At 36.1% G+C, this 12,456-nt stretch overlaps 2 protein-coding genes across 2 annotated transcripts; one reads left to right on the top strand and one right to left on the bottom strand.

Annotated features, from left to right (window-relative positions):
- Window positions 1-1,299: 1,299 nt before the first annotated feature.
- Window positions 1,300-4,160, bottom strand: LOC135695007 (neuromedin-B receptor). The gene has a single exon (XM_065213928.2). The coding sequence runs from the start codon at window positions 3,911-3,913 to the stop codon at window positions 2,927-2,929; it is 987 nt and encodes a 328-aa protein (XP_065070000.2). The 5' UTR covers window positions 3,914-4,160; the 3' UTR covers window positions 1,300-2,926.
- LOC135695008 (tRNA-splicing endonuclease subunit Sen34) lies at window positions 4,149-5,275 on the top strand. Its single transcript, XM_065213929.2, has one exon. It carries the CDS (start codon window positions 4,230-4,232, stop codon window positions 5,184-5,186), a length of 957 nt encoding a protein of 318 aa, XP_065070001.2. The 5' UTR covers window positions 4,149-4,229; the 3' UTR covers window positions 5,187-5,275.
- Window positions 5,276-12,456: the final 7,181 nt, after the last annotated feature.

The raw sequence follows: 12,456 nt of genomic DNA, 5'->3' as shown, positions 1-12,456 counted from the left end.
TGTAGAGCAGTTGGAGGGGTACAGGGGGTACAGCAGATGTTGCAAGGGAAACCATGTTGCAGAAATAAGGCGATTTTTCAAAGACAATAATTCGAAGAGAAGGAAATTCCCAAAAAGTTGAGGGGCAGTTGCTCCATCAACCGTAGTCCCGAGGCGTCTGGTGTCATCAGTTGATATTTTCGTTTTTTGAAAATAATATTGTATTCGACTAATACCTTTGATACCACACCAAGCCACCCCTGAATACTTCTTTACAAGCCTGCTACTTCTTTATAATATTAGGTTATTAGACTTTGTGCCTAAAATGTATATATCGAAAGTGGTACTCGAAAAAATCATACTGCTAGAAATGACAGGTAATATCAGCATTGTAGTTCAATAGGCATAGCCTATTCCAAGAATTGAGTTGCAGGGGCAAACCATTGTTTATTTTAGGAGAAGGACAATAGCCTATTGTTTAAAACAATAGAACGTCATTGGGACTGCAGGGGCAATTGCCCCCTAGTTAGTATGTTAAAAAAGGCTCTGTCACTAGGCCTATGTTTTATGTCATTTCATCTGTTCATTATGCTTTAAATTTTATTATCATTCTATCCGACGATCTCTAGAATAATTGTACTATGATCCAAAGACATCGACCAATAGCTGCTCAATAATTTTCTTTGGCATAGACTGGCTTCATTGATTGATGTTCTGATTTGTGAAATCAGGTATCGTCTGCTACATTTATTAAAGCGATAAATTTATTAAAGACCAGATACAAGTTGTTCAGTTGATATAACTGTTCACTGAAGAATGCAATTGCAGTTTTAAGATAATCTATAACATAATTCAATTGGCCAACTTACCTTGGATTTTGATGAATATAGGAGTCAAATAAACATAACGATTCTAAGACTCTGAGCCGTTGCAAAGTTTTCAACAATGCAGTAGTTTTGAGGGAGGCCAATGCAAAACATGAAAAGAATATATAAAGTAAGAGGGATTTACAGTTAAGCTTAAGCTTTTTTCCTGACAAAGCGTAAAACTCCGGCTATCAATTCTTCAAAAGTTCATGTGGTTGAATAAGATTGCCATCAGTTTCATGATTCACATCTGCTAACATTTTTGCTAGCAGCTCCAGGGCTGATGTTTGGTTGAGATCACTTAGATCTTAAATGCAGGGGAATTCTAGGGGCTGTCTATACATTTGAACAATTGCACAAATGTAAATTGAATTGCAGAGATGACATAATATCTACACAGATTAGTTCATATAAAGTAGACAGGCTGTAAAAAAGAAACTTTCACTCCAAAAAATATCAGCAAACAACTATTGATAAAATGACGTTCAGTAGCAATAGCAAGAATTACATATAGATGACATGTAAATCAAAGTATTATAAAATAAATAATGTTTTGCAAGAAAAAATGTTGAAATTTACTGCATTTGAGAAAACAATAGTGAAACTACAAAATCTAAAAAATGACAAAATTTGGATTATACAAACATAAATTAGATGTTTTGGAGCCTAAATGTAACCAAGCTGGATGGGTGAACATGTGGCATCTGCAGATCACATAAGACATACATGCATTTGTAGAAACTATGGGTGGAAAAGCAATGTTAATATTTTGATTACATAACATTAAAAACAACAAATTAAAATACTGTAAATCCTCGAAATAAGCTCCCTGGGGACTTATTCGCAAAAATGAATTTTTGGGTGGGGGCTTATTAGAGGGGGGCTTATTCGAGGGGGGCATATTATAAAGTTTAATATTTTCCTCAAAGGTCGACATAAAAATGACATTATTTACGGTACTGCAAAATATTTAGCGATGGTGATAGGGAGAAACTCTTGGCACTTAATTCTTCTAAATGGATAGGGCTAGGTCACATCTTAGAGGGTCTCCCAAGCCACAGTTTTTTTTGTTTTTGTCAACTTGAAAGATTTTGGTACATGAAATATGATAAAATTGTTTTTACTACAAAATTCCAATTATCAATAAAGTGATAATGCTCAAATACTGCCTCTTTGCTTAAACATAACTTAATAGTACAGAAGTGATGACGTCATAAAATTTTATTTTTAGAATTTCTGGATTTTGATCCCATAACCTGAAAGAGCATCATGAAATAACTATAAATATGCATTAGTTAAAGGCATTACCAATTGGCTGAGATATGGCCACTCGAGCACAGGCTCTTGCCCCATCAAACCTCTGTAATTTGGTCTTGGTTCATATCTTTATGAACCAGGCAAGAATGACAGTAATCCATTCCCAAACTTGAAACCCTTCATTGGCCATATCTCGCCTAATTTTGAATATATCTACCTGATATTACATATTAAGAGGTATTTGACACTGTTCCTTCAGATAATGTGGTCAAACTTAAGAAATTCTAAAAGAAGATTTTTGATGATGTCACAGTACTCAAGTTGACAGTTGAATTGACTGCCTTTGTCATTAAAATTTCTTTGTCATTAAAATCCCCTCTGACCCTAGTGGCTGGCGCTACCCCCTGAGAGTACTAAATGGTGAATATGCTAGAGCAAAGGAGTTTAAAGTTTTCTATCATTTTGAGTGAGATTCTAATGGTTTATTAGATGTACAGTAGATTGAGCTAGGACTCCATGCAAATCTGGGAAGTTGGAAGGTATATGAAAACCTGTCTGCACTTGAGACCCATGAAGGATACAGGTGTAAAACTACTAAACTTCAAACATATACCGTCCCTAATAAGGGTTCAACTGTGCACTGTTTTGAGAGCTCTTCTGAGTTGTAAATTCAAATAGGAAATGTATTAACAAATTACTATAACATCCTACCCTGCACCTACCAGCCCTGTCCTTGTTGCTACTGTGCCCTGACTGAACAGTTAAAACTACAAAACACTAGAGGGCATCATGCTATGTGAGTTTCATTCAACAAAATATTTCATTTACTGCAGTTCAATGTATCTACGGTCACTTACACAAAGTATTTGGGAAAAGCCACTTCGAAAATGATGGCTGCGAATGGTATAAATAAATGGATTGATACAGGAGGAGAAAAAGCAAAGTATGACACTAGCTTGGATCAAGTGGCTATTCCATTCAATCCCAGAAATGAAGCCAAAGTTAAGGCAAAAGTACAGTACTTGGTTCATTGCCCAGCATGAGAAGTAGGATATGATGACAATCATAACTGTGTTTATACTTTGCTTTCTAATCTTGATTAGGTGCAATTCACCTTGCTGTACATGCTCAGTAGGGCAACTTAAAGCACGTAGCCTTTTTGCATCTAAACAGTGCTTGATCCTTATAAAGCAAACAGTCATATAGATAATTGGTAATACAAACTGGATGCTGAATACTGTAACATAAACAACTTTTGGTGTTATATCATTGTTGTATGCATTTGAAAATGTGCAGTGTGCACCAACACTTGCATTTGTAGGGGCTGCATATTTTTCACCAACAATAGATAACGAGCCTAACAGTACAGAGAAGACCCAAATCATAATGACAAACACAATTGCCCTCTTTTTAGTGAACTTTAATCTTGATTTGAATGGTTTGCAGATTGCCATGTATCTCTCGTGTGTCAGCACAACAAGTGTGTAAACCGATACTGTAGCAAAAAAGAACAATATATTGTATCCTGTGAAAATTTTACACATAGCATCACCGAGATTCCCTGTTGGATGATCTTTATAAAGCGATGTTGACGTCAAGTAAATTGGCACACAGAGTAAACAGACCAGTAGATCTGCCATAGCCAATGCTCCTATATAAACTCCAAATGCAGTGGCGCCCATTGTTTTGTTTCTCTTCAAAACGAAAATGACCAGAATGTTACCAAAGGTACCAACCAGCCCAATAAATAAGTAACAAACCAGTTCCCATGGCCTGACCGGAAAATTTTCGTGCGTCCCTAAATTTCCCATCTTTCGAGGCAAAAAGCTAATTCACCAAAAAAGTCTTGCTTGATGCTGTAAAGTGGCTTTTCTATTTCAAAGACAGATCCAGTTGCGATTGCTCGGAATCGACATGAAATAACTATATTTAACATCGAATTGCCTCATCGTTGGCACATGACTTTTTTAGTTCGCCTTTCGATTTCCGGTTTCTGCCGTTCAGCAACAACAACGACAAAGTCTCATTTCCATGCAAAGATTTCGGCTGAACTGAAGCTGGGAGCTGTGTGGAAACTCTGTGTCAATCCGTGACCCTATGTTTGATATTATAGCAATTTGCTCCTAAATGCAAAGAAAAGATTCATTAAACCAAAAGATTTCGATTCTTATTTCAAGATCCCGCTTTGCAACTGTCTGGGATGCAAAAGATGTCGTGAAGTTAAAACAGGAACTTAGAATTCCTGGAAACTTAATAGGGTCTCTTCCAAGAAAACCATGGCAAAATCAAGTTCTGGCACTTCCTTTACTGTTATCTCCGGAAGAAGTGACCTTGCTTGTCAGAAAAGGCCATGCAGTTTTGTACTACGATGAATCTAGGTCACATCAAGCGGAAGATGATATCAAATTATTTAATAGCTTGAGGGAGAAATCGCATTCAGACCAGATTAAGATTTTTGTTAAGAACAGAGAAGAAAAGAAGATAAAGTATGCCAAAAGAGATTTGTCAAAGGTCGAAGATTCTGTAAAATGTATTTCGAGGAGTTTAGTATCACCTGAATATGTTCCTGGTCAAGAGAATCGTGGTAGAAGTGATAAACTATCAAAGTGTGAAGACAAAAAAACATCAAGTGAAGAGCCTCAATATAATGAACAAACTCTTGTCACAAATGATGATAAGAAATACTTTGAAAAATCAACTTTGATACATTTGCCAACTATTGTTAACGAAAGAAGATGGGTAAATCAGGATGGCCATCAAAATCATAGTTGGAATTATCCAGGCTCCTTAAAAGAGAAGAGCAGCTATGCTGTTTTTAGTGATTTATGGGAAAAAGGTAATTATCTTACTGCTGGTGGAAAATTTGGCTGTGATTATCTTGCCTATCCAGGCGAGCCAACAAAGTATCATTCCAGCTATCTTGTCTTGGTGGTACAATCTTCAGAACATTTTCCATCCCAAGTGCTTTTATCGTATGGACGACTGGGAAGTGGAGTGAAGAAAACAGTTTTACTTGCAATTGTTGATGAAAAAGACAATTTTTCTGTAAGGTATCAGTCAATTTCTTGGTCAAATGTAACTTGAAAAGGAATATTTGAGCTTGTCACATATGTTTTATGTCCACTGCCGATGACCATATTTTATATATTTAAACAACATGCTAATGTCAGAAATTTCCTTAATCTTTTCTTGCTTGCAGTCTCCTTATTAAAATAAGGTTTTTTAAGGATAGGTGGTAACAAATCTTCAACAGAGACTTTCATATTGGGTGAGCATTGACAGATTTTGTTAATTAAGATTTAGTATAGTATTTGAGGGACATCTATTTGAGTTAATCTGGTTTAAAAATATATTTACTGTACATAGAAAGCTGCCATTCTTAGATGCATTATTAGCCAAGTTCTATTGCCACATATTGAGCTTATAAACAGGGGAGATGGTTTTGATTAAAAAATTTTAGTACGCATTATCAAAAGGTTTACCTCTAGAAAAATCAGGGGACATCATTGTTTAGCATGGCTTGTATCCTACTGTATCATTGTATTTTGATGTATTTGCTGCAGGAGCAGTGCCAAGGGGTGGACTGGGGTAGACAAGTCCAGCCCACTTTTTTTAAGATCAATTTTTTAATTTTTACAAAACTGGACAAAAGATAAGGGGGAGGATGTAAGTTTCTTCTCTGAGATCGGAACTTTGTTCCATTTGATGGTCTTCTTCAGATCTTAGCTGACATAGAGCATGATGTGTTGGATCATCAGTTCCATAAATAGTGAGAGACTATAATGAAGATGGTCTATAAAAAACAGCTTTTTCATGCCAAACAGTTGATTCTTAGAGTGTAGTTTTTGCCTTCCTTCCTTTTTGTAAATAACTTGAAAACTTGTGCTCAAACATTTTTTAAGATAAAAGGGTAGTAAAGTTGCAGCCCCACCTGTCACATCTTTATCATGCAAAAGAGCACACAGCAAGATAAAGATCAGCAGCAATTACCTTTGCGCCTCAATGTAAGATGAAAGGTTGGAAAACCCTGTTCAAATTAGCATTGATTGTGATATGGCAGATAAAATAGACATATGTTAACAAGTTTAAAACCACAGTTAGCTAAAAGTTATCACTCTGATGAGACTGATATTAGCTTTTTGTGTGTAAACCTTTGCCTATGAAACTGAACTCTTCTACTCAATGAAATTGAATTCTTCTACTGAGGGTTACAAAATAAGTCCAACATAATTATCAGTAAAACAGTCTATAAAAAACAGCTTTATCATGCCAAACAGTTGATTCTTAGAGTGTAGTTTTTGCCTTCCTTCCTTTTTGTAAATAACTTGAAAACTTGTGCTCAAACATTTTTTAAGATAAAAGGGTAGTAAAGTTGCAGCCCCACCTGTCGCATCTTTATCATGCAAAAGAGCACACAGCAAGATAAAGATCAGCAGCAATTACCTTTGCGCCTCAATGTAAGATGAAAGGTTGGAAAACCCTGTTCAAATTAGCATTGATTGTGATATGGCAGATAAAATAGACATATGTTAACAAGTTTAAAACCACAGTTAGCTAAAAGTTATCACTCTGATGAGACTGATATTAGCTTTTTGTGTGTAAACCTTTGCCTATGAAACTGAACTCTTCTACTCAATGAAATTGAATTCTTCTACTGAGGGTTACAAAATAAGTCCAACATAATTATCAGTAAAACAGTCTATAAAAAACAGCTTTATCATGCCAAACAGTTGATTCTTAGAGTGTAGTTTTTGCCTTCCTTCTTTTTTGTAAATAACTTGAAAACTTGTGCTCAAACATTTTTTAAGATAAAAGGGTAGTAAAGTTGCAGCCCCACCTGTCGCATCTTTATCATGCAAAAGAGCACACAGCAAGATAAAGATCAGCAGCAATTACCTTTGCGCCTCAATGTAAGATGAAAGGTTGGAAAACCCTGTTCAAATTAGCATTGATTGTGATATGGCAGATAAAATAGACATATGTTAACAAGTTTAAAACCACAGTTAGCTAAAAGTTATCACTCTGATGAGACTGATATTAGCTTTTTGTGTGTAAACCTTTGCCTATGAAACTGAACTCTTCTACTTAATGAAATTGAATTCTTCTACTGAGGGTTACAAAATAAGTCCAACATAATTATCAGTAACGAGCACAATTTGTCACCTGGTGTTGCAACAGTTTCTTTCCTTGACCCCTTGATTAGCTCCTCCCCTTCATTGTCCACCCCACATTTTTGGGGCTGGCACCGCCCCTGATTTGCTGAGGCATTTCTACTTAAGCCCTACCCAAAGGGCTTTATTTAGAGAAGCATATTCACTTCTTGGCCTGCTTAAATAAGTGAATATGCTTCTCTTAAGCAGGCCAAGAATGGCCATATACACTCCCCTAACAAAAGTATTGCTCCACCTTGTTCAAATTGGCAGCACATTTTGTCAAGTTTTCAACCATACCAAGCATTTCAATGCATGATTTGGGTGAAATTGGCATACTTTAAAGCAAATTTTGGTTGGAAATTCTTGTGTATCTTTCAGACGCTATAGAAAACATAATTTTAAAGCTTTATTGTCCAATTATCATAGAAAATACAGAATAAATAAGAAAGAACTACTTATGAAACTACTACAAGGGGTGTAATTTCTGGGAGTGTATGGCATGCTACATCAATGACAAAGAGATATCAATGAACTCAAAAAACTCAAACATTTCATTCACAGCAATAATTAACTACTACATTTATATTTAATACTTGAACCACAAATAACAATATTTTTTTATAAAAAAGGAAAACTACATACAGTAGGTAGTTGGAAGTTTAATATGTTTGCTGTCGGACATATGAAAAGAACTGACAAGGACCTATCTAGGTCATATGCCCGATTTGACGTGTATTGGTGACGAAATAAAGGCTTAGAAAACTGTAATAGCGATTTAAAGAGAAGAATATGAATGAAAAATACAAAGGAAAGATTGTCAATATAATATGGGGTTAGTAGAATATGTGAATTGATTGTAATAAAAACGCAATAGTAAGATGCATGGTGGTAATATATGCTTAATGCTAACTGCGTTTAGTAAGGGTATTAGTTTTCCCTGTTATGATGTACGGTTGTGTGTGAGAGCTGGACAATCAGGAAAAGTGAGGGAAGAAAGATTGATGCATTTGAGCTATGGTGTTCGCGTAAAATATTTGAGAATGCCATGGACAGCAAGAAGAACAAGTAAGTCTGTTCTAGAAGAAATAAAGCCAGAAATTTCATGATTGTCAAACAAGCGCTTACTTTCTTCGGACACGCGATACGAGCTAGGGGGATAGAAAAAGTATGATGTTAGGAAAGGCAGAGGGGACAGGGCCGTAAATCTGTCATGTGAATTGGGGGGGTCAGCAGAGCGAATGTATATAAAGTATGCAGTGGGCATGGCACCACAAGGGTGTGTTATGGAAACAGTTGAGGGGCAAATTACTTTAAAAACAAAAGTCAATATTTTTGGACTTCTCAAGACTTTTTGCTCTATAGAAGGTATTTATAGATATTCCTTAGTACATTGACTTGTGTTGATAATTGGATGGATAACATTTTTCAGAGACGGCTACAAGAAATTGAACCTTGGGTGCTAAGAATCAAGTTTACTGTCGCAGGAGGACCCACCATGGTTGGGTCCGACAAGAAGAAAATTTTTGAAATTTTACCTTCTAGAAAGGCTAAAAAAGCATCCCCCAGACTAAATTTAATAAAATACTAGAATCGCTCTGGATAAAAAGTTCGGCGTTTTTCAGAAGAACACAGATTATTGTTTATTGGGTGAAATTATGGAGGGGAAGAGTCGTGCTTAAACCTTAGTGACAGGCTTTGGGGAAATATGGGACACTGTTGTATTGATTGGTAGAAGTTTACTTTCTGAACAGAATTGTGCGTCTTCTTATTTTGAGCGCTTTCAGTAGGCCATCTTTACACATAAAAAATGAATACATTTTAATGATACAAAAAGTGATTCACTAAATAAAAGAAAATAATAGACAAATAATAGAATTGTACGTAAAGAAGTTAGTAAATAGGTCAAATAAAATGACAGATTGCTCTCTTTTTATTTCATACTTTGTTTTCAAAAATAAAACGGTAGAAAACGGAAAAAACGGTAAAAAACGGTAAGTTTCTATCTTGTAAAAATTCTAAAAACCACTCTGCTTACAAAAATAACCTTAGTGGCTGAGGTTTGTTGCAATAACACAGAAAAACGTAGTTTGGTTCTAACCCGGCTACCAGGGATTTCTTTCTTTCAAGGAAAATGATGGTAATTTCTCCAAAAAAATCGTTTCGCTCCAGATTTTTGGGGGGGTCCAGTCCCCCCCGTCCCCCCCCCCGGGATTTACGGCCCTGAGAGGGGATAAGAAGAAGTGGCAGGCAAAGAACAAGATGGCTGAATGTATTGAAAGAATCAACCTGGATGTCCTTGCATCAACTTTATTGAATCAACCTGGAAATTGTTTCTTCAGAGGATCGCCAGAAGTCGTCAGCGACTTGATGGTACATGGCATGTGACACTCCCCACTCCAGTCAAAGACCAGGCAAAAGGGCCAAAATTGTGTTGTTGTCTGTCGGGCAAGAATAAACTTAAAATACAGCAGTTATCTAGTATTCATATCATGTCATTCTTTTCCTGCTCGTGCCAAAGGCATTTGCCCGACAAAAGTCAATCTATTTGTCTGCTTTTGACGCGACAAATCTGGCGATGGCCAGGTAAAGGGCATTCTAGAGTCAATAAAATCAAGAATTTTTCAACAGCTGATTATTTGGTACCCCGTCCAATGATTATACTGTTTCAATGCCTGGGATTTTTTAAGGGGCAGAGAGATGTCTAGAAGATATGGTAAGACGTAGGATTCCACGCATCCTCTCTCAAGCACATTGATTAAATACTTCAATGAGCACTTCAAAAAGCAGTAGCAGCGCCACGTCCCCCCCAGTTCTCGGCAGGATCCATTTTGTATTTCATCTAAATTCGACGAGAAAATGTTGGGGGAAGAGTAATATTTTGGCAACTTACTTTCTGTGATGTAATCTTATTGTTTTCAGTCTGCCTTTTCAGGTAAATTTGGCGTATCTTTCCTAAAAGGGCGCTTTCTGGTGCTAAAAAAGGCGTGGCCTAAAATTTTTTGTTTTGTACCCCCCCCCCCAAAAACGTAGGGGCTGGCGCTGCCATTGGTTCCAATACCCCCAATCTTCTCAATTATGTATGATTTGCTGCACGTATTTTCCGAATACAACGTATTATTTGTATTATTTTCGAAAGAGTTGCAAAATAAATGCAGTATTGTGAGCTAAACTGCTTATTTTTGAAAATGCCCTGAATATTCGAAATCCTGTTGTGAGTCATTGGTGCAGTGTGAATGTTACTTAAACCCATTCGAGAAGCGCTGGGTGCCATTTAAGCAGTTGCAGGTGCATATGGTACAATAAAGGTGAAGGCAGCATCACTCAGAGAAAATATGATAAAATTTGATTTCATTTTTGGAATCATGTTTGTGTGACTGATCATTGAAAAACAAAGCTCCTAAATATTGAGTTGCAAAGAGAAGAACTGAATGCTCTTGATGTAATCTTTAATTGAAGGAACTGTTGCATCATTGAAATCAATAAGAAGCAACATTCAGGAATTGAATGCCCAAATTGATGCATGCATCAAGTTTGCAAAGACATTCACCATCGACCCAGAAAAGAGTTCTTTGGTAGAAGAAAGAAGAGGCTACCAGAAAAACTTCAGAAGAATCCTTCAACTACTGCTGTTCTTGAGTTCCACAGCGATTTCCGTAGAGCTATGGTTGTGGTTCTAAACTCATGGGCGTAGCGGAAGCTAAACGTTTATGGGGGCTAACGGCCTAGTATGGGTCTTGCCGAATATTGTTGCCTCATTGAGATTAAATTGCTCGAATAGTCCTTAAATTTGATAAATTCTTTGAATAAGTCGGAACATTTTGGAGTGAGTCGCAATTCCATTACTTATTTCATCATAGAATACACTCATTTTTGTTAAAAGAAACTGGCTATAAGAAATGAGTACTTGACTGGACAGTCAGAAAAAATTAAGGAACTCCATTACTCGAAGCAAAATATTAAGAAACTATTAAATCTTGATAAAACTGAGAACAAAGAAATTTTATCAAATTCAAGAACATGATTGCCCTGTTGGCCTAGAACTTAAGACACAAGGGGTAACAATACTACACTTCTCAAATCTAAATACGGCATCAGAACGGAAGCGAATCTCTTGACGTGATAAAAAAGGTCATGAACATTTCATAACATCATGACATCATAATCAAGAAAACCTTAAGTAAGAATGAGTATTGAAATTTCCAGAAAACTAAGAAATTGGAGTACTCAACATCGACCTTTGTTTCTTATAAAAATACGAGTGTAATATTACATAAAGCTAATGCCGAGAAATCTCTCAATTCAAAAAGAAAACTACTGAACCTTATATATTACGGTTCTGTAATTAAAGTCTTAATTGTAACTGTGATTGTTTTATTGTCATTCGGAAATTTTATACTCTCATCCCCCCCCACAGGCACGTAAATAATAGGGGGGCGTGGGGGGCGTAACGCCCCCCCAAAGTTTGGAAAATCCAGTTACAGTTGGAAAACGTAACGGTTGACTTGGAATTTTTTTCTTAAGACCAAACTTGTGAATTTTATATTTTAAGAAGTTTTTTTATTTTAAATATAAAAATTCTAAACATTAAAATTCACAGGCTGAAGCTGACCCAGCCAATCGTTTTCTATTGTGAATCCCGTCTCCACTGGATCCAAATTGCACACTTGCCCCGTTTTCTTTTTCTTTCTTTCTGACGGGAGTTGAATCAAATTACGAACAGGCAAGGTGAACTTACGGATAAGAAACTTGAAACTTACAGTTTGGAATAATAATACCCGCATTGATCAGAAAATATTAGAGTGGGAATTTTTTTAGAAACTACGAGTAGTTAATTCAATAAAAGATTAAGAATCTTTCAGTACTAAAAATTCTCAACGCTTCTTATAAAAAACGAGTTTATGCTAAACTCCCCCTGTTATTTGTTAATGTCCTTGAGTCCTTATCATAAATTCCTATGACAAAACTGCTGTGGAGCAAGAACACATTGCAAAAACTGCAGTAGAAGTATTTGATCAAAGAAGAGTATTTCATCTTTCGAATCAGGCATATGCATAAGTTTGTTCTCAAATCAGCATTTCAATTGTAAAGAATGAAAAGGCATTTGGCCCTCTGAAAAGTTTAAAGGTAGTTTTCTTCGATCAAGAACGAAAATAAAAGGCCCAAATTCTTGGTGCTTCTATATCGTGAAAAAATGTATTTTA

The sequence above is a fragment of the Rhopilema esculentum genome, chromosome 8 (genome assembly GCF_057945365.1).
Source record: "Rhopilema esculentum isolate cy_ngs chromosome 8, ASM5794536v1, whole genome shotgun sequence".
Lineage (NCBI taxonomy): Eukaryota > Metazoa > Cnidaria > Scyphozoa > Rhizostomeae > Rhizostomatidae > Rhopilema > Rhopilema esculentum.
This window is presented reverse-complemented; position numbering and strand designations above follow the sequence as displayed.

What these genes read in the sequence shown, in the direction of transcription:
- LOC135695008 (XM_065213929.2), top strand. Translation starts at nt 4,230, where the DNA reads ATGCAAAGAAAAGATTCATTAAACCAAAAGATTTCGATTCTTATTTCA.
- LOC135695007 (XM_065213928.2), bottom strand. Translation starts at nt 3,913, where the DNA reads ATGGGAAATTTAGGGACGCACGAAAATTTTCCGGTCAGGCCATGGGAA.